This window comes from Leptidea sinapis, chromosome 2 (genome assembly GCF_905404315.1).
Source record: "Leptidea sinapis chromosome 2, ilLepSina1.1, whole genome shotgun sequence".
NCBI lineage: Eukaryota > Metazoa > Arthropoda > Insecta > Lepidoptera > Pieridae > Leptidea > Leptidea sinapis.
In genome coordinates, this window is record NC_066266.1 from 14,070,402 (window position 1) to 14,098,379 (window position 27,978).

Consider the following 27,978-nt stretch of genomic DNA (forward strand, 5'->3'; position numbering starts at 1 on the left):
CGGACAGATGGCCGTACCATACCGGAAGACGCAGTGTTAGTAGGCCCCCCCACAAGATAGACCGACGATTTGGTCAAGATCGCCGGAATACGTTGGACGAGGGCAGCGGAGGACCGATCGTTGTAGAGATATTTGGCCAGGCCTGTATCCAGCAGTGGACGTCTTCCAGCTTCCAGATTATGAGTATTAAATCAAACATTGTTTGATTAGTTTTCTCAATTCTTTGATGTAGCGTAGAAAACGCGTCATTGTATTTTCCTAGAAAGTTGAGATTTCCTAGATTGAAATACGCGCAGCAAAGTTAAACATCCTAACTTTATTTCACGTAGGGACCTAAGACCAAACTGAGGAATGGACATCCTTTCGAGGTGTCTCCAGGTCAATAGGACATGACCATAACACTTCCTTGTTCGATATTTCCATGACTGTACGACTAGGTAAGGAAAACGTGTACTAAGCATAAAGCCAGTAACGCTCTTGTGAATCGTCTAGTATTGTTGATAAGTACTTTGCGTCTGTAGCGTTATTATTTTAAAATTTACTTATAAAAGATCTTCTCTCTTACAGAACATCTGAAAGCAAGGATCTCCTCAGACAACAGCTGCTGTCTGCAAGCAAAGACAGTTACTCGGAAAAATCTGACACAGCCAAAGCGAAGCAGGTGCGAAATAGACAGAAGAACAGATGGAAACTCAAGTTCCATCATCAAGCCCTTCCCCAAGAGTACCTTGACCACTATGAACAAAGTCTACAGAAAAGTAAGAAGAAGTCACAAGATAAACCCAAGGATCAAAGTAATGACGCACATGTTACAAATGAAGCTTTCAAAATTTGGGCACAGAGGCTAGCCGGCGTTCAGAATGACAATGCGGCGATGGCGCCTCCTCCTCAAGTTCCTCTGTCCAAGCCGAAGGAAGATAAGAAGAAAAAATCTTCACCAATAACATCGAGTAGAGTTATCACGTACGATGACTTACCATACATGGGTGAAATGACGCTGAATAACTCCAAGCCAAGGCGTGGAAGAAAGCCCAAAAAGGCTGATATATGCCACCTAATATACGAGAACTATGGGACTGTAGTGCCAGGGCAACCGCCTCCTCAAGACAAGTTCGGCCCTATAACAGTAACCGCACTTAGACCAGACACTCCTGTCAATAACTCAAAAACAGATTTACAAAATAAGATTATTTCCAGCTTACTGGAGAGGAAAATTTCTCAAGAAAACAAAAGGCGACGGGAGAATCCATCACCGCCGCAATTCTGTAGTCCGGACGACCCAATGCCAGAAGCGCCACTCACTGCCGTGGGTCCCCTACACAGTGACGATGAACCCCTGAACCTTTGTATCAGAGACTTGCACGATCTGAAGATTGAAATACAAAAGAAGTTCGGCAATATTTATAGCTCGACTCCAGATATTAAAACTGAACAGGAAGAGGTAGAAAACATAAAACACGAACAGCCCAATGCAATATCTGTGATACAACGCAACACGAATTTGCCTCACACGGCGAGTAGTTCTCCCCAACTGTCACCACAGCCGCGCAACATCTCCCCCACACTCTCTGAGCCGGCACACTCAACAACCAACCTGGAGGAAAATGACAAGTTTCCTGCATACGTGTATTGGCCAAACGCGGGCATCTACATGCACCCTCTTGCTCTACAAACACAACTTCTGTACTATCAGAGGCTAGCAGCGGCCGGTCAGTTAGCGATACCTCAAAATGATAAACAAGTAACAACACCAACAAACAGTCCAGAAAGTAGCGACGAAAATAAAAGTAAACTCGTTCTCAAGCAGATATCTGATCTTTTAGATCCGAAAATTGCGAAACAAGTTGAACCAAAAAGTACAGATATGACCAAAAAGCGGGCGTCATCCAATTTGACTCAAGCACCGGTAAAGAGGAAGCGGTCAGCTATTTTCATCCCACCAGTGCCAGCAAAACATAACACCACGACGCCTACTACAGAAGTCAGCATTTGTAAATTTAAATTCACAGGAGGATCAAAGCCTTCTTTACAAGAGAAGAAAATGTTATCTGTTGATTCTGGAGGCAACTTTAGATACTATAGCGGCACGGGCAATAAAGGTAACAAGGGTTATGAATATTTGCAGCGAAACAACGAAAGGATCATACCTAATATTAAGCCATCAGTTTCTGTGCCAAAAGAACAGATTATATCAAACGATGATATAAGTAAGAAGAAGAGGAAATCAAGAAAGACGCTGCAGAGGGAAAAGCTGGAGCAGACCTTTAAGGAGAAAGGGTTTCTGATTCAGACCCAGCAGTTACAGTCAGCAGAGGGAGCGACGTATTGCAAGTTCCGACAGCTGCGGAAGTTCACGCGTTATCTGTTCCGGAGTTGGAAGGACTATTTGCCTGGCGAACTCGAGGATAGACAGACGCAGGAGGCAGTCGCAACACCACACAAAGATAACGCTTCGGAGTGGGGATAAACATTTTGGATAGAACGAAAATCTTGTTGAAAACCAAAGAAGCAGGAATTATACAACATCGGCAGCTGCGTTTATGACGTGAACCTTAGATAATTTATACATCTAGATAGAGCCTCTTGCTGCTAGATAACCAATGAAAACAGGCCAGGTTTATTACTTCCGTGTGCGTGACAAGCTACGTCTTACATTTGCGATTTATATCACTTTGTGTGCAAAATTGAGGTTAACTCTTAACCTCAATTTTTTGGACGTTTTCACATCTGTCACAGTCTATTTTGACGGATAAATGATCTAAGACTTGAACCAATAAATATTCAAGAGATCGGTGGGCTCTGGATACTATTTTAGAATAATTTACGCAGTAATGTAAAGTGAAGTCATGCTTTTTCTACTACTATTGTTATTGTTAACCACTTTTTGAGTTTACTGTTAAGCATTTGGTGTTGCCCGTACTACATATTGTGTTGTATTTATTAGACTGTGCTGCTTGTCAGCTAATATTGATATTGCATTTAACAAATTGATTTAAATCATATTAAATCCGTCCAGATGTTGGTTTTATATAGATTGATAACTGTATGATATAAAATTGTACAGTTTCAAACTATCGATGCTTAGTTTTCAAAATGATATTATATATTACATATTAGGATATGATGACTAGGAGGAAATTAATTTGTAAAATCTTCCTACAGTGATTTTTATTGAAGATTGTGTGGTTTGTGTTAGCTTTTATAATACAGACTTAGAATAATATAGATGGAACAAATAAGACTTAATGAGTCGTACACAATCAGATGGTATGGAATGCAATAATGTCGCAGTAATTTAGGACTAAATGAGCGAAGCATCGTTGGTAAAGTTCTTATTTATAAAAAAGAGATGGAAAAAAACATAAGGGCTATATTTCACCGGTCAAGCCACTGTGCCGTGTCTGTTAGCTACCAAAATAGACACGGCGCCTATTTCTGCCGTGAAGCAGTAATGTGTAAGCATTACTGAGTTTCAGTCTGAAGGGCGTCGTAGCTAGTGAAATCACTGAGCAAATCAGACTTAACATCTTATGTCTCAAGGTGACCAGCGCAATTGTAGTAGCGCTCAGAATTTTTGGGTTTTTCAAGAATCCTCAGCAGCACTTTATTGTAATGGGTAGGGCGTATCAATTACCATCAGCTGAACTTTCTGCTCGTGTCGTCCCTTATTTTCATAAAAAAAATACACTATACAGAATAATGACGCGTTCGAATTGTCCGTTTGGTTGCGCAACTATTACGGACACCAGGTGAGTAACTCCCTTTAGAGCTGTATATATTTTGTTAGTAGCGCCGACTGGTTGCGCCTTGTCTTGTCTCGCTGAAATATAGCCCTTAAGTTCCCATCTAGTCTGACCTTGTTGTGATCAGCGCCTCTTTACCATAGTAAATACTTCATTAAAAATAATCAATAAATTATTTCAGCGTATTTGCCTCATAAGAAGCTTACCATGTGCACACCATAGTTTATACTATTGCATTCAAAGTTTCAGTCAATATTGAGTAATCTCAAATTTTTCATTGCTATTTGATCTGTCTATGTTATTCTAAAGTCTGAGTACGTCAAGTACAAATTGTATGTAAATATTAGTTATTCTAGTCACTATGTTAAGTTAATATTGTTATCTTGCTAAATAAAACAACTATTTATGAATAATATTTATTAAAAATGTGATTTCAAAAAATGCAACAAGAATGTAAAACGATAATATATAACATATAACCAAAGTTTTTATTTTTATTGTTTCGGAAGACATTGTAATACATCTATTGTAATAAAGCAAAAAAAAAATAATAGTTGGTCCCAAATCTTCAAAATCTGTTATATTTCGACATGAAGCCAAATATGCAGTTGAAAATATTTTTTATCCACTGATTATATATCAATTTCAAAATACTTTATTGGGAATGTTAACATGGAAAACAACAAAATAAACAGTCTTAATATTGTCAATAAAAATTGGAATAATTTTTTTTTGTAAATATACTTGGAAACATAAATGATTCAAATATCGATTGGAAGTCTGCTTTTAAAGAAAATATATGAAAACTAAAACTACCCTCATATCAAACCTACCTTACTCCATAAGGCACACATTACCCTTACATTAATATAAAGTACATATTATATCAAATAGACAATATCATAACATCAAGAATAATATAAGAATATTAGGAAGGAACGTTACACAACAGACATCCAATTTACGGAATGTACGATCCAAGTTTTCACAATTATATGATTCATTTTATTCCCTTAAACTAACATTTACTTAACTATAGTTGTGTTGTTCAACAACAATTATGTAAATAACTAACAAGTTATTCAACATAATGCAACATGTGTGTGTGTTAGTTAAATGAAACCCAATTGGCTATGTTCAGTATTGTGTATGATGAATGTGTATAAACTTGTGTAACGGCACGAATAAATGAGACATTTCATTACGTATTCAAGTGAAAAAAATGAGTGGTTGTTTTTTTGTGAAAGAGGAGGGCAAACGAGCGTACGGGTCACCTGGTGATAGGTGATCACTGCCGCCCACATTCTCTTGCAACACCAGAAAGGAATCACAGGAGCGTTGCCAGCGTGCGTGTGTATGTGTGTGTACGTAAGAGAACATAAGCCAATGGGGTAGTACGTTGTGAGCGTTTGTGCGTGTGTTTACAGTCTCAGCAGGCGGTCGACGGCGCTGACGATGTGGTTGGCAGAGATGCCGTAGCGGTCGAGAAGCGCGTTGGGCGGGCCCGAGCGAGGCACCTCCCGCACGCACAGGTGTTGTACCACCACATCGCGCTCCAACGCTAGCGCAGACAGCACTGCTTCACCCAGACCACCTGTCGACGCACACAATTGTTATAAACCGTTTCAGACTTCACATGCGCTTGGTTACCACAGATGATCTTGTCATGCAGTAAATTTTAAAGACAATAATGGACGCGACGAGCAGGAATTGATACGTCTGCCCATTTAAATGCAGTGCTCCGGCTACAATGGCACCTTTAAACCGGAACACAGTAATGCTTACACATTACTGCTTCACGGCAGAAAAAGGCGCTATTTTATCCATAATCTAGCCGGTATCCTGTGTAAAGGAGCCTCCCTCATGCATCGCACCCGCTGCATTTCTCGCCATATTGGAACTAAGGTCAGTTGTCCGCCTAAGCTCAGACGCACGCACGCATGATTTAATCCGCACCGCTCCACAACTCGCAAATATAACGCTTCGCGAAACGAATAGTGAAATAGTGAGGGACAAACACTTGGATACCAATTGGACTACACAAAAGAAATTTTTACCAGTGGGAGGCTCCTTTGCACAGGATGCCGACTAGAATATGGGTACCACAACGGCGCCTATTTCTGCCGTGAAGCAGTAACATATAAACATTACTGTGTTTCGGTTTGAAGGGCGCCGTATCTAGTGAATTTACTGGGCAAATAAGACTGAACGTATTATGTCTCAAGGTGACGAGCGCAATTGTAGTGCCGCTCAGAAAATTTGTGCTTTTCAAGAATCCTAAGCGACACTGCATTAATTATGAGCAGGGCGTATCAATTACCATCATCTGAACGTCCTGCTCGTCTCGTCCCGTATTTTTATAAAAAAAAGGACCGGATTAAGTGTCGCCAACAGTGCAGCTTCATCAGTTCATAGTCCTTTAATTCAGTCCAGTTTTCGCTATTGTTCCTCTGAAGTACGGCTGTATTGCTTAGCTGACAGTGTTATTCACAGTTGGTATACGGACCTGCCTGGTAGTGGTCCTCTACGACGAGCACGTGGCCACCTGCGACCCGCGCGTGCTGTATCACGGCTGCCTCGTCCAACGGCTTCACCGTGAATGGGTCCAACACACGTGCGTTCACACCTGCAAACAAATACCAACACACAAAACTATAGCAGCCAAATAAGATGATAAATGAATTGGGCCTCCCTTCCATACTTCATGAAACTGATTGCTTATTGAATGTTATAGTGAGTAACAAAAAAGGTTTCTTATTAAGTCACATAATTACGTTTTATTGGTGTTAAGTGATCACCGCCGCCCACATTCTCTTGCAACACCAGAGAGGAATCACAGGAGCGTTGCCAGCCATATCGTCTCGCAAAGAACAGGGTAGTTCATTCCACAGTTTTGTAGTACGTGGAAGAAGGCTCCTTAAATACCACACTGTGGAGGACCGCACACATCCAGATGGTGGGGATGATATCCTAACTTGTGGCGTATCGTGCGAAGGTAAAATTCGATGAATTCGACTTGATCAAATTTTTGCCAACACCCACCTTTCTGCTGCAGGGTGTCATACGCCGCGAGAGCCTCGTGCAGGGTCACGCCGGCTCCAATCAACAACACACGGTCGTTAGCACTCGAGCGCACCAGCTTAGCTTGTCCCACCTGAAAGACACAGAACCTATTAGCACCTTCCACCAATTAACGTGATTTCAAAAATAGTAAAAAAAAGGTCTTATTACATAATATTTTTTCAACAGTTGGAGGCTCCTTTACACAGGATGCCGGCTAGATTATGGGTAACACAACATGGAAATTATGTCTCAAGGGGTGACCAGCGCAATTGTAGTGCCGCTCAATCCTGAGCGGCACTGCATTATAATATGCAGGGCGTATAAATTACCATCACATGAACGTCGGTCGTCTCGTCCCATATTTTCATAAAAAAAATCTTCATTTAATAAAGTAAATAAAATTGAAATTATTATTTCAAATGCAACATTATTGTGTATGTTAATTGGAGCGAATTTCCAGTAAAAGAATTGCGACAAATGTTTTTCAACCCAACCTCACACCTTATTTGAATGTTGTTATGAATTATGACGTCATAGTTCACGCTCACCAAGTACACCACAATGTTAGGCATTGCAGAGACCGCGTCTTTTATTTTTTCAGGGTTAATATTTACTAATATTTACAAATAATGATGAACATAAACTATTAATAAGTAGTAAGTGAACTGTATAAATACCACTGGACAGGCTGTTCCATATGTTTGACAGCAAATGTTTTGTGCCTATTTGAAGCGCCACTCGCGAGTGTCCAGATAACTAATTTTGACATATAATACAAATGGCTGTGAAGGAACGCACAATACTCTGAAGTATTTTTGCATTTTGAAATATTTCGATAGATTTCCTTGTTAAATATACTTCAGCAATCATCATTGCACATATACTAGAAAACAGAATGTCATACATGAAAATTACTCAATATCTGGAACATCAACAACAAGAGTATCATCCATTAAAGATCTCGGAGTCATCTTTGATTCAAAGCTTCTATTTGATCTACACATAAACAATATAATCATTAAGGCTAATAAAACATTAGGGTTTATCATAAGGATGTGTTCGGAACTAACATCAATTAAACTGATGAAAATATTATATTGTGCTTACGTTCGTAGCCATCTAGAATACGCATCTCAAGTATGGAATCCAGTTTATAATGTGTACATTAACCGCATTGAATCAATACAGAAAAGATTCATACGTTACTTACAATTCCGTACAAAAAACTATTACCATAATTACATGTCACGCTGTCAAAAATTTCATTTTTTGCCTCTCCAAGAAAGACGACGTGTTGCAGACATTACTTATATACTAAATATAGCAAACGGTAGAGTTAACTGTGCAGAACTGCTAGAGCAGATTGGCTTACGAACCACTGTCAGCTCCCAAAGGCGGGGCAACCTACTAGAAATACAATCAGCGTAATTAAAGACAGAACAGTTTTCTTATAAGAGCATGCAAACTTTATAATGAAGTTAATAGTGAATACGATCTTGACTTATTCAAGACGACACCATTTCAATTTAGAAGTCAAGTAAATAAAAACTTTTTTTTATATTAAGCAAGGTAGGTTATATAATATTATATTTAATGTAGGTAAACGACTATACACAATAAATTGTTATTATTTGTGAAAACTTGTAAATAGCTATCTGCTGTATAATAGATTAATTTTTAATATGTATCTAGCTGTAAGTTTTCTAAAGTTGTAAAATAAAATAAATAAAATAAAGTACCAATTTTTTTTTGTAAATAGTTTTCCTATTGAAGTTTGTTTAGCTGAGGTCGTCATCACTAGTTTTAGTACCGCAAACTCTCGGTACATGGCCAACAGCGCCCAAATGGCGAATATCAAACAGGCACAAAAGCACTATAACATCCGCCAGTCCAGTGGTACATAGTAGAGGTCAGTGTTGCATACACAAATTCCGTGCTACTCATCCGTCTGTATACACATGTACACTCACCTGGAACTGCGCGTCGTTCTCATAGATGACAGCAGTGTTGGGTCGCGACGTACGGATGTAACAGATGCCTCGCGTGTTTGCCGCTAACTCCACACTACGCTCCGTAGACACGGCATCACTGGACAACAAATATTTTTTATGTAAAAGGAAGACAAACAAGCGTACGGGTCACCTGGTGTTAAGTGATCACCGCTGCCGACATTCTCTTGCAACACCAGAGGAATCACAGGAGTGTTGCTGGCCTTTAAGGAAAGTGTGCTCGCTTTTTTTGAAGGTACCCATTCCATTCTTTGTAGCACACACGCACTCACACAGCTTTGTAGTACGTGGAAGAAAGCTCCTTGAAAACCGCACTGTGGAGGACCGCCACACATCCAGATGGTGGGGATGATATCCTAATTTGTGGAGTGTCCCAGTGAGCTAGGAATCAGGTGAAACAGCTCTTCGGAACACTCCCCGAGACTAAAATTAAGACTTAAATAAAAATACCCGAAAATTGCTAATGCACGCCCCCACCATCTTTTTTGTCAGCCCCTAACCAACAATCAAGTCCGTTGGCATCACTACATAATGTTTTAAATAGAAAATGTTCAGTGGGCAGGGCACATAGTTCGACGGGCAAATGGCCGTTGGGGCATTAAAGTACTCGGCAACCACATACTGGAAGATGTAGTGTTGGCAGGCCCCCCACAAGATGGACCCACGATCTGGTCAAGATCGCCGGAATACTTTGGATGAGGGCAGCGCAGGACCGATCGTCATGGAGATTTTTGGGGTAGGCTTTTGTACAGCAGTGGACGTCGTCCGGCTGATGAATATCATCAACATGATGGTACTCACGAAGGATAGAAGACAGTCGCAGTGGGCACAGCACGGAACAGCGCCAAGTCTTCCAGACCCATCTGCGAGGGTCCGTCTTCTCCGATGCTCACGCCGCAGTGAGACCCGACCAGGTTTATGTTGGACTGGCTTATGGCGCCCATGCGAATCTGTACAACGAAAACGACATATTAGTTACAGTCAGTGACATATTTATACATACAGGCTAAGATAGGATAATATTTAATTTATTATGGAAATGTAAATAAATAAAAAAACGTTTATTTTCAGACAACTATAATCCATCGATTGTTAGTAAACTTATAATCTAATTATTGTATTAGTAATTATATCTACAGACACACATATGATTATTTATTTTTATTAAATAGCCTACAATACTGACAGTCATTGCTTTTTTTATGGAAAAGGATGACAAACAAGCGTACGGGTCACCTGGTGTTAAGTGATCACCGACACCCACATTCTCTTGCAAAACCAGAGGAATCACAAGAGCGTTGCCGGCCTTTAAGGAAAGTGTACGCGCTTTACGCTGAATATGTGCCGGTCCTTCACAGTGCGCTTTTCAAGGAGCTTTCATCCACGTACTACAAAGATGTTGAATGAACTTCCTTGTGCGGTGTTTCCGGGTCGATACGACATGGTAACCTTCAAAAAAAGCGCGTACACCTTCTCTAAAGGCCGGCAACGCTCCTGTGATTCCTCTGGTGTTGCAAGATAATGTTGGTGGGGGTGATCACTTAACACCAGGTGACCTTACGGCTCGTTTCTCCTCCTCTCCCATAAAAAAAATAATTCGTAACCTTGTTTACAGCCGTAGGCTTAGTGTTCTAATTTTTTTTTTTTTTTTTTTTAATATATTTATTTAAAACTTTACATATTTATATAAATAAAGCAGCAACCAAAAATCACGAAGATTTGTCCGGATTGCTAACATGAGTTGAGTTCGCAATGATACTTAAAATAAGATCAGAAAAAACTTAAGTAAGTACATACACAAGGTTTACAAGCAAAGCATCATTAGATCAGGTTCGCATTCAACCGGTCATCGTTAATTCATATCTCTATGCGAAAGCGGGACACTGCTATCTTTCGATCGCGCTATTCCGTCGCACACGCACAGCGATATGTCTATTCGCTCGGCCGGTGGGCGGTGACAAAGAACCCGATGTTTGACCCACTTAGAATGTAAGCTACAGGGTGTTCAAAAATTGCAATTTTAACTTATCTCTAATATTTTTTCTGGTGATGCTAATTTTTACAGATGGATCAATATCATTTAATAGCCGAGGAACCAAATATTGTGTTGTGCGCGAACCATAAATGTTATTGCACTTTAATGTTTTTAAGTGATTATTTGTGATTTTCCTAGTGGTTATTTTATGACAAATTTTACTTTGAATTTCATGATTGAAAAATTGTTCCTTAAGAAGACAATAATTAAATTTTGTGTGTATTGGTAAGATTTTACAGTGCCTGAAGAGATCGTTATATTCATTCGCTTTATGTTGTTCTTTTACTACTGGGGAGACTATTTCTTTAATTATCCTAATTTGCATGTTTTGTATTTTATCTAGGTAGGTCTTAAATGTTCTGCCATAGCTGGTAATACCATAACTTATAATGGAATCGGCTAGTGAGTTATATAATAATAATAATATTTTATATGGTATTCTACCCTTTATTAAAATTAAATTGGCTAAAAATGCTCTGAGTTTGTCACATACAGTATTGATATGGGGGAGCCAGTTAAAACAACAATCGATAACTAAACCCAAGTACGTATGATTTTCAACAGTTTCAATAGTGGGACAGCTACATATTTGTAGCTTTTGATGAAAACACATATGGCAATGCGCCTTAAGCTTCTTGATTGTGTCATAATTAGTTTTAAGATATGGTGATCGAATATGCATCAATTTCGTTTTATCGGCATTGAGGACAAGCCTATTGTCGTGGCACCATTTGTTAAGGCGGTCGAAGTCAAACTGAAGGTTCTCAAGTGCTTGTTCAATGTTTCTATCAGCGATTACAAGACAAGTGTCATCAGCGTATTGATATGATGTACAATGCTTCAGTATATTATTTATATCATTGACATACGCGATAAAGTGTATTGGGCCGAGCACTGATCCCTGTGCTGTTCCTTCAGTAACTGATAAAACATCACTCTTGGCATCTTCTATTTTAACATAGAATGACCTATTTTTGAGATAATCCTCACACCAATTTAGGGTCGGGCCTCTGATTCCAGAGTTTCCAAGTTTCGAAATCAAGCATTCGTGATTTAGAGTGTCAAATGCGCGCGAGAAGTCAATAAAAAGGACAAAGACGTGTTTGCGATTACCTAAGTGACCGTTAATTTCATCACTGAACTTGGAGAGCAGCAGCGAAGTACTTTTGAGTGGTTGAAAACCATACTGGTTTTTGCTAATAATATCATGGTTGTGATAAAACGATTGAATCTGATCACTGAGGTACTTCTCAACAATTTTATCTATAGATGATAAGAGGGAAACAGGACGATAGTTAGAAACATCGTTCTGTTTCCCTTTTTTATGCACTGGTCTCACGCAACTTTGCTTTAATTCCCTCGGGTACTTTCCGACTGCAAAGCTGACGTTTATTAAATGCGCTATAGATGAGGATATTTTCTTTGCGATACATTTGACATCTCTAATTTTTATGCCATCACCACCTTCAGCCTTTCTATTATTTAACCTGGATATTAACTTCTCGATTCTTAAGGGTGTTGCATTTTTAAAGCGAAGAGAGACGTTAGCATCCATTTTATATTCATCTGGATCTAAAAGTTTAATCGGGCAAGAAGGTACCATAGCCTTGACAGCATTTCGGAATTCTTGTGCAAACTTGTTTGCAATAACTTTGTGAGACTGTTGACTGTAGTCAAAAGCCTTAGAAACTATTTCATCTATCGATCTACTAACCCTGCCGCAAATATTATTAACGATCTGCCAAAGTTTTCTAGGATTTTTCATATTTTTATTTATTTCATTCTGATAATATCTGTTCCTACTTCTTTCAAGGGTCTTATGAATTTTATTCCTAATCTGATTATACTCTAGTCGAAGACATTTGTTTGTCGGATCTTTTTTCCAACTGTTGAAAAGGGCGTCCCTTCTATCAGTCATTTGTAGCATAAATTGCTTCACCCAGGGTTGTTTCGGTAGTTTATTGATGCGTTGCGATTTAAATTTTAAGGATTTGTTATAAGCTAAAGTAAAATTAGATTTTATGAATTCGTAAATTTTTTCAGGACATGAAATATTTGTCGTATTCAACCACTCAATATTATTTAGTTCCTCGTTTACAATTTTACTGTCACAGTACTGCATTTTACAATTATATTTTGTAGCACGCTGTATATTACTTGTAGCTTCGCATGCCAACAGAATGACGCGGTGATCCGCCAGAACTGTATCGACTGCGGCCGTGCACGGACTCAATGAAATTAACTTCGTAAACAAGTGGTCAATGCACGATTTTGTAATTTTATTTAATCTCTTTTCAATTCTGGTATAGTCAGTTATACCTACATTGAATCCGCGCTCGGAGAGCATATCGATGTACATATTTCTTATGGAATTGTTGGTTTTTAGGTCTATATTAGCATCGCCGAGAATAATTGTGTTTGTGTTCGAGTATCTATCTATAACCTGTGAAAGTTCATAAACAAAAGTGTTTTCGTTTGTATGTGGTGGTCTGTAAAATGCACACAGTGTCACGACGATTTTATCCGCTGTTACTAAATTACCGAATAACATCTCAAAACTTGTCGTTGTTATGGTTGTTAGTTGAGTGAATTTAAGATAACTTTTCACATAAATTATTATTCCACCACCTCGTTGCTAATCGCGTTCTACTTCAATGGTTAAATCGGGGCTTAAAATTAACAAATTTGTTTAGGTATCAAATATTCGCTCTTATAACGCACTAAAGTGTAAATGATACGATAAAAACCTTGTATGAATGCTACTGCCCATATCTGCCAACGGTGGCAGTGTGAGTACGACAAACAGTTATTATATGCACTTGGATGTTAGAATTATATATTACAAATAACTCTATATTTGACAGCAAATGCAAAATAAAATAATAATAAGTATGTGTGTGAGTGTACCTGGTCGAAGGTCCTGGTGAAGAAGGCTGCGAAGGTAGAAGCGAACACGACCGCACGGTCACGGCACGCCATCCCAGTGGCCACGCCCACCAGCGTCTGTTCAGCGATGAAGCACTCTACGTATCTGTGATACAATTATGAGCCATAAATTACGTATCACGTATTTCATCATAATTTGACCCCTATCCAGACCTTGCATCATTTGTGAGACCCTCTCTACCCTACCTAGTGTGATATCACATATTTTACAATTAGAAATTTATGAAATTAATACAGCAGGGTTCAGATTTTTTTTTTGTATTTCCATTTAATCTGTTTTCTCTTGCAATTCTTTGATTTGAGTAACCACTTAGCTATCAACATTGTCACTACTTTTCATAGCTTTCTATAATGTGTTATCTACTACTACTACTCCAGCGAAGGATGCATGTATAAATGGTGTGTGAATGTAGAATAACAATTTTTTTAATGAAAGTAACGCGAAACATCTCGCAATTTCAATGTTGCGTTTGGAGAGGGGACTGCTAATGAACGTACAGTGCAATTTTGGTTTAAACGCTTTCGTGATGGAAACTTTGATTTGAAGTACGAACCAAGTGGAAGACCGCGTCCAAAGGTGAATAACAATAAATTGAAAGAGATGGTGAAAGCCGATCCGAGCCAAACTACACAGGAATTAGCGGCATGGCTTAACGTTAGCCTACCAACAATATTGATCAACAGAAAGAAACGTGTGTTGAAACTTGTGTGGCCTTGTTGAATTAATATTTCTATACTTCTGTAGGAATATTGTATCGAATTGTGACATGCGATAAAAAGTGAATCTTACGATAACCGTAAGCGAAAAATGCAATGGCTGACTCCAGGTCACATTTTTCTCACAGATAGAAAACATTAGATATAATTTTGGCAAAGTTATACACTTTACAATTCACCACCATTTCGTAATGGCAATTAGGCGTAAGATTATTTTAATTTCTTTCTTTGTAAAGTGTTACAGCTAAAATACTCAAGTCATGACTTACAAAAGAAAGTTAAAAATAAATATAAGTCAATTGAGAATATACAATAGTTTTCTCATTTGCATATTGATGTATTGACACACCATAAGTGAATAAAAGTGTAAAGTATTATGTAAACTAAGCTAGGATGAATCATATAAAAACTAAATTTTAACAACATTGCATTCCCAGGTTAGGACCGGACAGGATTGTAAGTAGGGTGTAAGCATGACGGGACCAGCCATCATCTTCATATATATTTTAGGGAAGAAAATGACCAGACACACGACATGAAAAGATCATTGTATGAATGCTACTGCCCATATCTGCCAATGGTGGCAGTGTGAGTACGACAAACAGTTAATATATGCACTTGGATATTAGAATTATTTATTACAAATAACTCTATATTTGATAGCAAATGCAAAATAGATGGTAAATATTAAATAAAAGATGGAAAAAAAAAATACAACAAGATGCAACAAAAACAAGAGTTATTGAGTACAGTAGATGAATCAATCCACACTATTATTATTAAAGGAATGAAATTATCTCATTTTTACCTGTCAGGGTAAGCAGCCTTCAGTTTGTCACTGAATGTCGAATTCTTTGTGTCTCCGTCCAAAGCGATAACTCTGTAAAACATAACAAATATTAATTATTGTATTTAATTTTAAAATTTGCCATAGGGAGATACAATAAGATGGTAAAAGAAATGAAGCTACATCAGTTGGTAAAGGGGCTTTGGCATGGGGAGAAGAACTGATAAGAAACTCACGGACCATCTTTAAAATAATGTAACAATTTAGCCTATTTAATATAAGATAATACAATTTCAGGTGGCCTGTGCAGAACCAAACAAGACCATGCATCATCCTCTATATATTATGTAGAGGTATACTATACAGATAGATATAGTATAGTAAATCTTAAGTTCGTTGTGTTTACAACAGAGCCCTTTTTGGGTCAATTAAGTGTGTATGGAAGAAGAGATTCATGAGAAAAACGTACAAATTAGTGTTTTCTTTCATGAAAACGTGTTCTGCAAAGGTCACGAAACGTCGCGTTAGACGTTAAAACTTTACTTACTTACTATTATACTTAGACTATTTTTGTATATAATATATTGAACTAAGCTCAATCTATTCAAAAGCTCTTCATAAAAGATAATTAGAAATATATTTCTCTTTTGAATTTAAATCGAAGGAAAATTCTAGTTAAAAATTGATAAGGTGCTACCTTCAAGGGAAAAAAAAAATTGATTTTGACTTTATCCAAAATACATTTTGTAATCAGTTAAAAGTGTAGTAAAGTTTTATCTTTCAACACAGAGATAAGTGTTATAGAAGTAAGTTTTCTAAGCATATAAGGCTTACTTGTAAATTGCTATACTAAAGTGGAAGTGGATCACTTTTATAAATATTTAAAAAAATGCTTAACTGAATAAATTTTTAAGTAAGAATATTGAAGTAACTTACTTCTTCTTCTAAGTATGTTGATTTATAACGGAAACTTAAATTTATTGTATGATTTGCTTTTCTTACCAAAAACCTTGATGTAATTTTGAATAAAGGTAGTCAGTTAATAAATTAGTCATTGTTGGTATTTTATAAGTAGGAATCTTAGATCATAATAGGTATAGATAGACTGTGACAGCTGTGAAAACGTCGAAAAAAATTGAGGTCGGCAGCTAACCTCTAATTTGATCAACACATGCAAATTGCCAGTGTAAGATGTAGTTTGTCATGTACACTAAAGTATTAAATATAGCCTGGACAGTTTTATCTAGACGTATAAATTATTTAATGTAAGAACTTCAATATGATTGTAAATTGTACGGATATGAATCAATGTATGAATGCTACTGCCCATATCTGCCAACGGTGGCAGTGTGAGTACGACAAACAGTTAATATATGCACTTGGATATAAGAATTATTTATTACAAATAACTCTACTGTTACCATAAAGTGCAATGAGAATGACAATGTGTTGTTAGCCTTTAAGTTATGTGATGGAATTGAACGAGTTTCATGATGTGTGTAAACAAAAACTTAAGTTACACTGGCTTTTTTAGTTATATTTACCATCATGATGATTAAATATAGAAATATTTATACAAATGATTTAAGTTTTCTTTAGTGTTAATTCCGCCAATATTTGTTTTTTAAAAAAACTTAAACTTAAATCATTTGTATAATTATGGATTTCCGCAAAGTAACGCCTAATTCAATAAATAGAAATATTTAATAATTGAAAATTATCATGATCAAAATCTTTTATGACAATAAGGGACGAGACGAGCAGGACATTCAGCTAATGGTAATTGATATGCCCTACCCATTACAATGCAAGGCCGCTCAGGATTCTTGAAAAGCTCAAAAATTCTAAGTGGCACTACAATTGCGCTCTTCACCTTGAGACAAGATGTTTAGTCTCATTTGCCCGGTAATTTTACTAACTACGGCTTCAGGCCGAAACGCAATAATGCTAACACATTACTGCTTCACGGCAGAAAAAAGAATACATAATCTGTGCAAAGGAGCCTCCCAAAGACTTAACTCCACTGCTGTAGATACTATTTTATGTAGTCGACTGTACCTCAGGTTGGTGTCTGCTATCTTCTTGAGCGCGGTCCCGTATGCGAGCCGTGTGGCGAGCAGTTCTCCGAGCTTGTAGGCCGGCGGAGATGACAGCGTGACGTCAGCGAGGTGCACCGCAGGCGCGGGTGCGGCCGGCGGGCTCACACGCACACTTGGCGACGCGTTCTTTATCTGCGACTGAAGGTGCTGCGGGAACATACCGAGTTATTACAACACTCCGTGAAGCACCACTATAGTCGTATCTCTCTATATTTTTTTTAAATAAAAATAAGGGACGAGAGGAGCAGGACGTTCAGCTGTTGGTAATTGATAAAGGCATAAAAGGCATTTATTTTCATTTTCAGTCATAATATTTATGTCTTTAAATTTTTCATTGAGAGACTGATACCCATTACAATTCAGGGCTGGTCAAGTTTAAAGAAAGTGTTGTTAAACACTTAGCTGGTACTCAATCTGCATTTGTCAAATAAATAGTTTTTCTTTTTTTTCGTCTTCATTATTTTCATTATTTTAATAAGTTAGTTATAATTTGTACTCTCATTTTTTATTTTTTTGTTTTTATTATAGCTTAGATAGTATTAGTTCTATTTTTCAGAAATAATTAGGGAGTATTTTTTGTAATTTTTATGTTCACCATAATTGTCGTATACTTTAGAACTACTAATTGTAACATTAGATTAAGAAAATTGTATTGTATATGATGTGATGTGCTTTAATTAATAAATAAATAAATAAATTCAGTGCCACTCAGGATTTTTGAAAATCCCCAAAAATTCTGATCGACACTACAACCGGAATTACTGGACAAATGAGACATAAGATGTTAAGTCTCATTTGCCCAGTAATTTCAAACAGGCCAGATTTAAAGTATTACATCTGGCCTGTTTTCATCAGTTGTCTAGCAACAAAAGGCTATATCTAGACTTATAAATTATCTAATGTAAGAACTTCAATATGATTCTAAATTGTAGGGATATGGATAATTGTATGAATGCTACTGCCCATATCTGCCAACGGTGGCAGTGTGAGTACGACAAACAGTTAATATATGCACTTGGAAATTAGAATTATTTATTACAAATAACTCTACTATTAGCATAAAGTGCAATGAAAATGACAATGTGTTGTTAGCCTTTAAGTTCTGTGATGGAATTGAACGAATTAATTAATTATTTAATTTTCTTCCACTGAATATATCACAGAGTGTTCAAAGGAGTTCCTCTCCTTCGAACATTACATGAATTTCATGATTTTATGACCCTCCTACCTAGTGAGATGGCACTTGTGTGTCAGCTTGATGTGTTAACATGCACTACCAACTTCATGAACTGCCATAAGATATCTCAATTAATAACATTTATTTAACTACTGTTAATATTTGAATACTATTTAACATAATTATCATTATGATTATAAATAACTATAATAGGATATCATAGTTAACTTAGTAGTTAGTACATTAGTTTCCACAGCATCATGCGTACGGTATATTACTATGGGGTCATGCTGCTGACACTGATATAGTGTTTGCTCTGCAAAAGAGAGCTGTTCGTGCTATATATCAGCTTGGTTATAGACAGTCTCTCAAAGAAAAATTTAAAGAAATAAATATAATGACTGTTCATTGTCAGTACATTTATGAAAATTTAATATGTGTTCACAAAAATCGCCACCTTTTTGCTCTTGATAGTGATTTTCATTATTATAACACTAGAAATAAGGGATTGCTTGTAACTAATTCTAGTAGGCTTCATAAGATACATAATAGCTTTAAGGGTAAATGTATACACTTCTATAATAAAGTTCCAGCCACTGTTCAGGCATTATCTATAAATAAATTAATTAAATTAAATTTTTTATAAAAAAAATGGCTCTGTCATAAATCCTATTACTCCACTGCTGAATATCTAAACGATCGAACAGCCTGGGACTAGATTGTGAATATTTTATAGCGATAGAAATGACTACAATAATGCCACCTCGAACTATTGTGAATTCTAAGGGGTAACACTGACCAAATTGTATCGAGTCATTTATTATAATAATAATTATTAGTGTAACTCTTGTATTTTATATTTCACTTCACTTTCAACAATGCCCCTACATTTATACCTTTTCATAATCTGTTAACTTCTTGTTTTCTTTCCATGTTATAATAGTATTATTTAATAATAAATTTTATTGCACGATATTACATCATAATCATATTTTTATTAAAAAAAGGAACCCCGTAGAGTTTCTTGCGTCCGTTCTTTTCACACGAAGCGGCCAACTACACTGTAATGCGACGTTGCATGATGGTCTGTTACAATCTTGTTCAAGCTATAGAACTAAGTCGCATGGTATTAGTTTTTGGGTTTTTTGGCCACTACAGGAAGAAAGGATCTGTTGACAAGTGGGAGTGGCCTGCGGTTGTTGTAGGTCATTGAATCATATTATAAACCAGTACAACAGTTTCATGGTGTGACTAAATTATTCAGTAAATTTACCTTGATAATTTTCTCTCCCTCAGCACCAAGTGCCTTTCCGTGCCAATTGTCCTTATCCTCGATGTCGGGAAACCCGCGACCCTTGTATGTCTTAGCGAGCAGCGCTGTGGGTTTGCCGGTCACCGATGCCGCCTCATCAAAGGCCTTCACCAGCTCGCTTACGTCGTGGCCGTCTACTACGATGGAGTGGAGGCCGAAGGACTTTACGCGTGCATCGTATACATCCATCTGTTCAGAATCATAACATCAACCGTAAGTTACTAAAAAAAAGGAAATGTATTTGTACAATATATTCATTTAAGTCTAGGATATGACACTTACGAATGGTAAAAGTTTTCTTTTTTTTACATTTACCACCACATCGGAAAAGGTTCAGCTTTCATGAGAAGAAGTAGCAAGAAAATGAGTTTCTTGAGCCCCTCATTTAAATCATTTACAACATATGTAAAGTGATGCAAGTGATGAACGCCTTAGCGTGGAGTATTCTCTTCGTGTAAGCACGAGTCAGTCAAAAAAACAATAGACAATAAGAGTACATTAGATGGATCATCTACACACACCGTAAATAAAAATAAACGTTTTCTGCGAGCATTTTATTAGCGATAATAATAGTAAAGAACGCAATAATTATAGTGCTGCTCAGAATTTGTACGTTTTTCAATAATCCTGAGCGGCACTGCATTGTATCGCAAAGCGTATCAAATACCTACCAGTGGGAGACTCTATTGCACAGGAAGCCGCATAGATTATGTATACCACGGCGCCTATTTCTGCCGTGAAGCAGTAATGTGTAAATATTACTGTGTTTAGGTCTGAAGGGCGCCGCAGCTAGTGAAATTACTGGGCAAATGAGACTTAACATCTTATGTCTCAAGGTGACGAGCGTAATTGTAGTGCCACTCATAATTTTTAGGTATTTCAAGAATCCTGAGCGGCACTGCATTGTAATGGGTAGGGCGTATCAATTACCATCAACTGAACGTCCTGCTCGTCTCGTCCCTCACTGTCATAATCAATATATCAGGTTAACATTCTAAAGTCGCTGTTGATAAGCACTTGAAATGAGAAGCTTATGGTTCATTTGCCGATAACACTTTTGTGATACCACACGAGATTGACCGACTTTGACATATCACCACATGTCTATGATAACTGCGAAAGGACAGAATCACTTTTTTGTGATGAAATTACATAGTTATATATATACCTCTTGCAGCTAGACGACTGATGAAAAAAGGTCAGGTTTATTACTTCAGTCTGTGTGGCAAGACCTCCTTAAAAATAGAGACAAGAAGAAAAGCGGTCCGATAGTGAAATGGATAGTAGTTGTATGAACCAGATACCTGATGCTGCAGAGCTGTAGGCTCAGACTGTCCGAGGCGGTTCACATCAATGATCACAACCAGATTGTCAAGTTTGTAGTGGCTGGCGAATTGTAGAGCCTCCCACACGCTGCCTTCAGCTGCCTCTCCATCTCCCACCAGACAGTATACCCTGAACATCATACATTTTTAAAATAAATACTTGTATTACACTTTGATGCTGTGAAACATGGGCTCAAACAAAAAACATAACAAATAAACTATCCATATGTCAGCACACCATGAAAATAAGTATGATAGAGATCAAAAGAATAGATAAGGTAAGGAATAACAGCATCAATTTCAAGACCATAGTATATAACCTGCAAAATAACAATACAGAAGTGGGCCTATTCCCACTGGACACATATATTAGAGGAACAGGCAAATGGAGTAAATTAGTGACACAGTGGTACCCAAGGGATGGAAAAAGAAACAGAGGCAACCACAGAGTAGGTGGGATGACAATATAAGAGAGGTGGAAGGAACAATCTGGGGTAGTAGCCACTGAATGGCAGGAATGGAGAAGATTGGAGAAGGCCTTTGCCAAGTGGCAACCGGACAACCAGAAATGGAGAAAAATTTATATATACTAATGATAAAATGTCCAAATAAAAGGTTAATTATATTATACTTGTAATTACTAATATTAGCATTACTGTAGTTAATATTGTATTGTATCGCAGTACGCTACGCGACAGGCAGTTTGTTACGCACATACACAGATTACATTGTTTGTTTGACCAACCTGTACATTCCATCTCAATTCAAAGTTGGATAAGTTATGTGTAAGTACAAATTGTATCACTTAATTTTGAAAACTCAAAAATCTAATATGAATATAAATATCAAATTTTTTGGCATAGTCAAGTTCTAATACTTATTATACTATCAAAATGATGAAACGAGATTTAAGTAGTAGTACATAAAATATAGTATTAAGGAAACAGACAGTACTTTGCTTATGTCATGAGGAAACTCTATTAAGCTTATTTAATTAACATACCTGTATGGAGCTTGATCAAAGTATTTCCCAACATAGGCCATACCAGCAGCCACAGCTAGACCTTGTCCTAGAGAGCCAGTGCCCACATCCACGAAGTTCAGTCTGGGAGTGGGGTGACCTTCAAGGTCCGAGTCCAACTTGCGAAGGTTCTTCAGGTCATCCACGGGAAAGAGACCAGCTTCAGCCCATGCTGCATACAGGATTGGTGCTGCATGACCCTGATTTGAACACACAAGTTAAAATAGTTGTTGCAAAATATTCAGATTTTTTTGTGGGGCAATGTATGATATGCTTTTACAACAAGATCACAGAAAATGTTCAAAACAAAAATATAATGAAATACATGAGAATTGTTAAAAAATGTTTGTATGGTAAAGGTTATTATAACATAAATGTTTTTCTTTATCATAACACAGACTGGCAACGGAGCAAACACCCTCAAGCTACTATATAAGTTTAATAAATATAATACTTTGTACTTTTATATGAATAAAAAAGGAGCCCACTGTGGTTGTTGCGTCCATTCTTCTCAGGTCTGAGGCATACTTTTTGGAATGGGTGGTAGTTTTTGACTTTCAATAAGTGATATCATATCCTATTTTGAATAAAAATATTTGAATTTGAATCTATTTTTTTTTTATTTTAATTTATTTTAATTCAGAATTTACTTTATTAGAATCAATGTCAGTTTAAGAGTCACCAATGCATAATTTAGATGAATGACATACCTTTGAAAGTATAAATCTGTCAGCAGAAGGGTCCCTTGGAGCGGATATCTTGTATTTCATGGTGTGGAAGAACAGCACTGACATAATTTCCGCCATTGAAGCACATGATGTGGGGTGTCTGGAAATCATATTCTTATTATATTATGAATTATTTTATAATCAGTGACATAAACCAGTAGGTTATCAATATTTTCCGACTTCAAAAAAGGATGAGGTTCTCATTCGTTTGTCGGTATGTTTTTTTATGTTTGTTACCTGAGAACTTTCGACTCGGTTTTGATAATTATTTTTTTATTTGAAGGCTGTTGCTTCTCATATGGTACCATTTTGTACAGATCTGACTATGGCACCCTTGAAAAACCATAAGTTTTGAATATGCTATAAGTAGGTGATACAAATGGATGAATAACTCAATATCGCGCCAACCGATTTCAATGATTATTTTTTTATTGGAAAGGATATACTACAAAGGTACTTTGGTTAGGTTCTAAATACAGGATCAATGACAAAGTAATGGAACTCTTCAATTCTTAGCAGCAAATTAACTATACTTGGCTGAATCTCTTTTATGCTATATTTGAGTCACCTACCACTAAACATTTAAAAAAAAAATGAGTATTTTTATACAATCAACACAATGTATCTATTGTTTTGGAATAGTATTTTTTAAATCAGTTGTTTTTTTGGTAAAATTTTTATGGTAGAGGAGGACAAAAACAAAATTGAGGGTTGGATTTAGCATTGTGTTGCAGAGTTGGGATGTAAATGATATTAAAGATGGTAGATATTGGATCTCTGATCATAACACTACCATTCTTATTAAAAGGTAATGCATATTTTTTGAGAAATTAAAAAAAAAAATTCTAACTGATAATAAGGAAAAATAGGTAGAAGTATGAACGATCACCGAAAACGATTGACAGAGGTAAATGACGCAGATGGCATATGGGGGGTCGAATATTGATAGACAAATTTAGAATTCAATGACAAGCGGTTGAGTTTAACCGTCATTTGACATTATCTAGATAGACAATGTCAAATGACGTACTTAGATACTTTTTAAGTATATGAAAATAAATACTTATATTATGTTATAATAAAAACTTATAATTCGGTTGAAGTGAACAAAAACGTAAAAATTTACGTGTTTGATAGGTCAATATCGACCATTCGCCACGCGGCTTCTACTTGGCCTTATAAGTAACTTTATGTTTTGGGGTTAGGTTACATTAATTTGATTTTCAGGAGAATGGTGCATTGCCTTTTCATGATACCAGGGGAGAGAAGACATCTCCTCCCTCCACAACCAAAATCCAAAAGTAATTTATAGAATTTTTGGATGTTTGTGTTTATATGGATGTATGTCCAAATAAAGCAAAAACTACTGAATAGATTTAATATAGATTTTACATGAATATTAATGAGAGGTTGAGACAACTTACATATTTTCACACTAGATACAGGAATAATATTTTTATTGAATTATAAAGTCAATTCAGATGATGTCGCAGCAGCTAGTATTTAAATTCAATTATATGTAGTTGTTGAGTACTATATACCCAATGTACATAATTGTATTATTCTAATATATTATGATAACACACAGCTAACAAATACCATTGATTAGTTATCATGCCCACTGTGCTGGAGATCCGGGATTCAAATCCTATGAAGCTACAAATATATAATAAATATAGATGTTTGTTTCGGAGTTCTGAATAAATTTATATATTCTTTTTTATGATAATAAGCGGATAAACGAGCAGGACATTCGGCTGATGGTAATTGATATGCCACGCCCATTACAATGCAGTGCTGCTCAGGATTCTTGAAAAACTCAAAAATTCTGAGTGGCACTACAATTGCGCCCATCACCTTGAGACATAAGATGTTAAGTCTCATTTGCCCAGTAATTTTACTAGCTACGGCACCCTTCAGACCGAAAATCAGTAATGCTTACACATTACTGCTTCACAGCAGAAATAGGCGCCGTTGTGGTACCCATAATCTAGCCGGCATCCTGTGGGTGTCAAAGGAGTACAACTGGTAAATATATTATTATCACACCCATAGATGGCACAGGCAATGTTTAGTTTGGGGCAAGATAATTAAGTGTGTCAATATTATGTATTATTATTATAATGTTATTCAATATTCACTCCATGCTAAAATTGTTTCAATCAATGTCATTTCAAGGTGAACTTAAGGATAAATTGTAAGTTTGATAGCACTAATTAGTGTCTTCTGACCTTTGCTAGTGATGCAAAATATTAATATAATGATTGAAAAATGAAGATTTACAAAGAATTGCACAAAAAGTCAATCTTTTCACTTAGGTTGAAAATTACACTTATGAATGTCAAAGAAATGAGTTTTAGCCATTATATTATATTAATATTAAGCCAAAGAAAAAGTGTGAGAGAAAAGAATATCTCAAGCAGAGATACAGAAAGATAGAAAAGGTAAGGGAATCTCTTGTTACAGTAACCAATGTTTTTTCTATAACTTTTTTTTCTTCAACAAGTCGTAAATAGTCAGCCATGTTCACATTTGCTCCTTAGTTAAATGTACTAATATTAACTTTCGCAAATCGGCAGTTCCCCAGAACACTAGATTTTTCAGATATACCAAAACTTAAAATAATAATAATAAATTAAACTTATCCAATGTGGTGGAAAATTTATAACCTTCATTAGACCTTCAAGCAAGTTAGTAAAAAGTATTGAGGTTATTAGCATACCCGCATTTTGAAGCATTTGTTGCTATGATGCTGTCGATTCTTAATTTATTTGCGAGATCCTTAAGGGTTTGTACGTCGACTTTCTTGTCGCCCTTTCATGACTATTTAATATCTTTTACTTAATTTGAACCACCACATAATAATATTATAAAGTTGAATGTTATCATTCATATTATTATTTTTCACCTATCTACATGAATATATTACTTTTGAACTCTTGCTATATTTAACTACTTTAATACATAAATGAACAACATAAAACTAAAATGCCTAAGTATGATACACTCTATATTGTCATATTAAAAGAGAATAAAAATAGTTTAAAAAACTAAAAAAACACACATTGGCTGTAATGATAATGGTTGATATTTAAATTAACATCAATTCCTGCCTTACCAATGATAGAAGAAGAAATTATATAAATTAACATAAATATTATTTTGCAAATTGAAAAATTGAGTAATTTGATCAAATTATTGTATTGTCATCAATCTTCGATTAATTCAAAGTTTGAATGAAATGTGGCCGTTCAAAGTGGGTCAAAATCGGGCCCAAATGAGTAGGTTACATACATACAGGTGAAGCTAATAAAAAGTGTGTAAAAAGGATTTTTACTTGTCTAATGAAGGAAGCATATTAGATTCAAAGACTAGTGTTACAACCTCAAATATAATTTATATAAGAAATAACTATCTGGTAACTATAAATATTCTGTAGTATTTATCCTTTAATTTTTTATTTAATGGTATATTTTTATGAAGCAAACAAAATATTTATTTGTAAAACAAATACATATTTAGTATACATTCTTGGGTATTAAGAGTTTGCTTAGACTTTACTTACGTAAAACTTAGCTGAGTGGGATTAAATGTGAACTTGACTTTTGCATTTGGCTGTCTTATCTTAAGCTCAGTATAATTTCAGTTGTCAAATATTACAACAAAATCAAAGATTATGCTAAGCTTACACTAAGCTCAGTTATACTTGAGTAAAGTCTGAGCTAAGTGTATGTACACTCTTTAGATCTCAATCTAAGAGTCATGATTTTAATTAGATAATATAAGATAGTATAAAAGCCATTAAGTTCATGATAATATGCTAATTAGTTTTTTTTATTTGTATATACATTATAATCTTTAAATCTAATAAGCAATTCAAATCTGACTTATCATGCTTATGTCATACATAGTTGCTTACTGACCTTGAAATATTATCACAAATATGTGTGTTTTAAAAAATGTTATCTAAGGTAATTCTTATAAGATTATCATAATTTTAAACAAAAAATTAAACTGTACTTTAATAATTTAAAATTCTTACACTTAAGTATACCAAATACACATGTTATTTTACGAATTACCATAATTGCATCCGGAATATATCTCCAATTGTGTAATATATATTATGCCTCAACAGTTTGAGGATAGATTTCCGGTGGACAAGATATATTATATTAGGTTATGATGAGGAAATATATGAGTCTTATTGCTAAAATTTTTGAATTAAATTAAAAGTAAGTTAAAACATAAGTTTTTAAGAACAATGTCTATTTGTGAACATGTTATCGGCCGCAGTGGATTCTGTACGGTGCCTCAGGTAGAACCTAGGCCTAGGACAACCGATCACACCACACTAAATTCCATTGGATACAAAATTCTAATATGGAAACATATTAGAAATATGAAGTGGATATTCCCGAAAATACTTCACTTAACAAAATATTTCCCCTTTACTGTTCTTTTTAACCTTCATTAGACCTTCAAGCAAGTTAGTAAAAAGTATTGAGGTTATTAGCATACCCGGATTTTGAGGCATTTGTTGCTACGATGCTGTCGATTCTTAATTTATTTGCGAGATCCTTAAGGGTTTGTACGTCGACTTTCTTGTCGCCCTTCATGACTATTTAATATCTTTTACTTAATTTGAAAATAAAAATTACAACTCGAACACACCACGCGCTCTATGGCAGAAGTAATGAAATGAAATGAATGACTATGAAAATGAAATAATTTGTACGAATGTCAGAACTCAGTGTCAATTCGCCGGCCGGTTAAACGTCTGGAGTCTGTGGCCAGAAAATTATTTACTATGGCCAAAGAATATAATGTTATCATAAATCTTGGAATATTAACGCTACAATATTCTAAGTGTTATAAAACAAGTAATCGTAATTTAATAGACACAATAGAACTTAGAATATCTATAGAAGTATTCTTCGCGTTCTTCTTTTTAAAGATATATATAGTTTTGATAGATGTATTTCTTTTTTAATTTATTTAGTGGCACGGGATGCA

The 27,978-nt window shown here is 36.0% G+C and overlaps 2 protein-coding genes across 7 annotated transcripts in view; one reads left to right on the forward strand and one right to left on the reverse strand.

Annotated features, from left to right (window-relative positions):
• LOC126977011 (uncharacterized) overlaps positions 1 to 4,227 on the forward strand; it is a 44,557-nt gene extending 40,330 nt beyond the window's left edge. For all 6 annotated transcript variants that reach the window (XM_050825657.1, XM_050825675.1, XM_050825688.1 and 3 more), the window contains exon 3: positions 568 to 4,227. In XM_050825657.1, the coding sequence (XP_050681614.1) occupies positions 568 to 2,467 (1,900 nt within the window). In that variant the 3' untranslated portion in view covers positions 2,468 to 4,227. The remainder of the gene's footprint in view (positions 1 to 567) is intronic.
• On the reverse strand, positions 4,146 to 27,671 carry LOC126977042 (transketolase). The gene is made up of 13 exons (XM_050825701.1): positions 27,484 to 27,671; positions 22,945 to 23,062; positions 22,217 to 22,434; positions 21,193 to 21,343; positions 19,850 to 20,077; positions 17,359 to 17,546; positions 15,322 to 15,393; positions 13,758 to 13,881; positions 9,617 to 9,765; positions 8,777 to 8,894; positions 6,786 to 6,897; positions 6,250 to 6,369; positions 4,146 to 5,337 (listed from the first exon to the last, which is right to left on the reverse strand). The coding sequence occupies exons 1-13, from the start codon at positions 27,579 to 27,581 to the stop codon at positions 5,165 to 5,167; spliced, it is 1,869 nt and encodes a 622-aa protein (XP_050681658.1). The 5' UTR covers positions 27,582 to 27,671; the 3' UTR covers positions 4,146 to 5,164.
• Positions 27,672 to 27,978: the final 307 nt, after the last annotated feature.

Excerpts from the sequence above, each read along its gene's own strand:
- LOC126977042 (XM_050825701.1), bottom strand. The coding sequence starts at position 27,581 with ATGAAGGGCGACAAGAAAGTCGACGTACAAACCCTTAAGGATCTCGCA. Across the intron at positions 23,063-27,483 it reads ACAAATGCCTCAAAATCCGG|ACACCCCACATCATGTGCTT; the intron begins GTATGCTAATAA and ends TATGATTTCCAG. Across the intron at positions 5,338-6,249 it reads AGAGGACCACTACCAGGCAG|GTGGTCTGGGTGAAGCAGTG; the intron begins GTCCGTATACCA and ends GTGCGTCGACAG.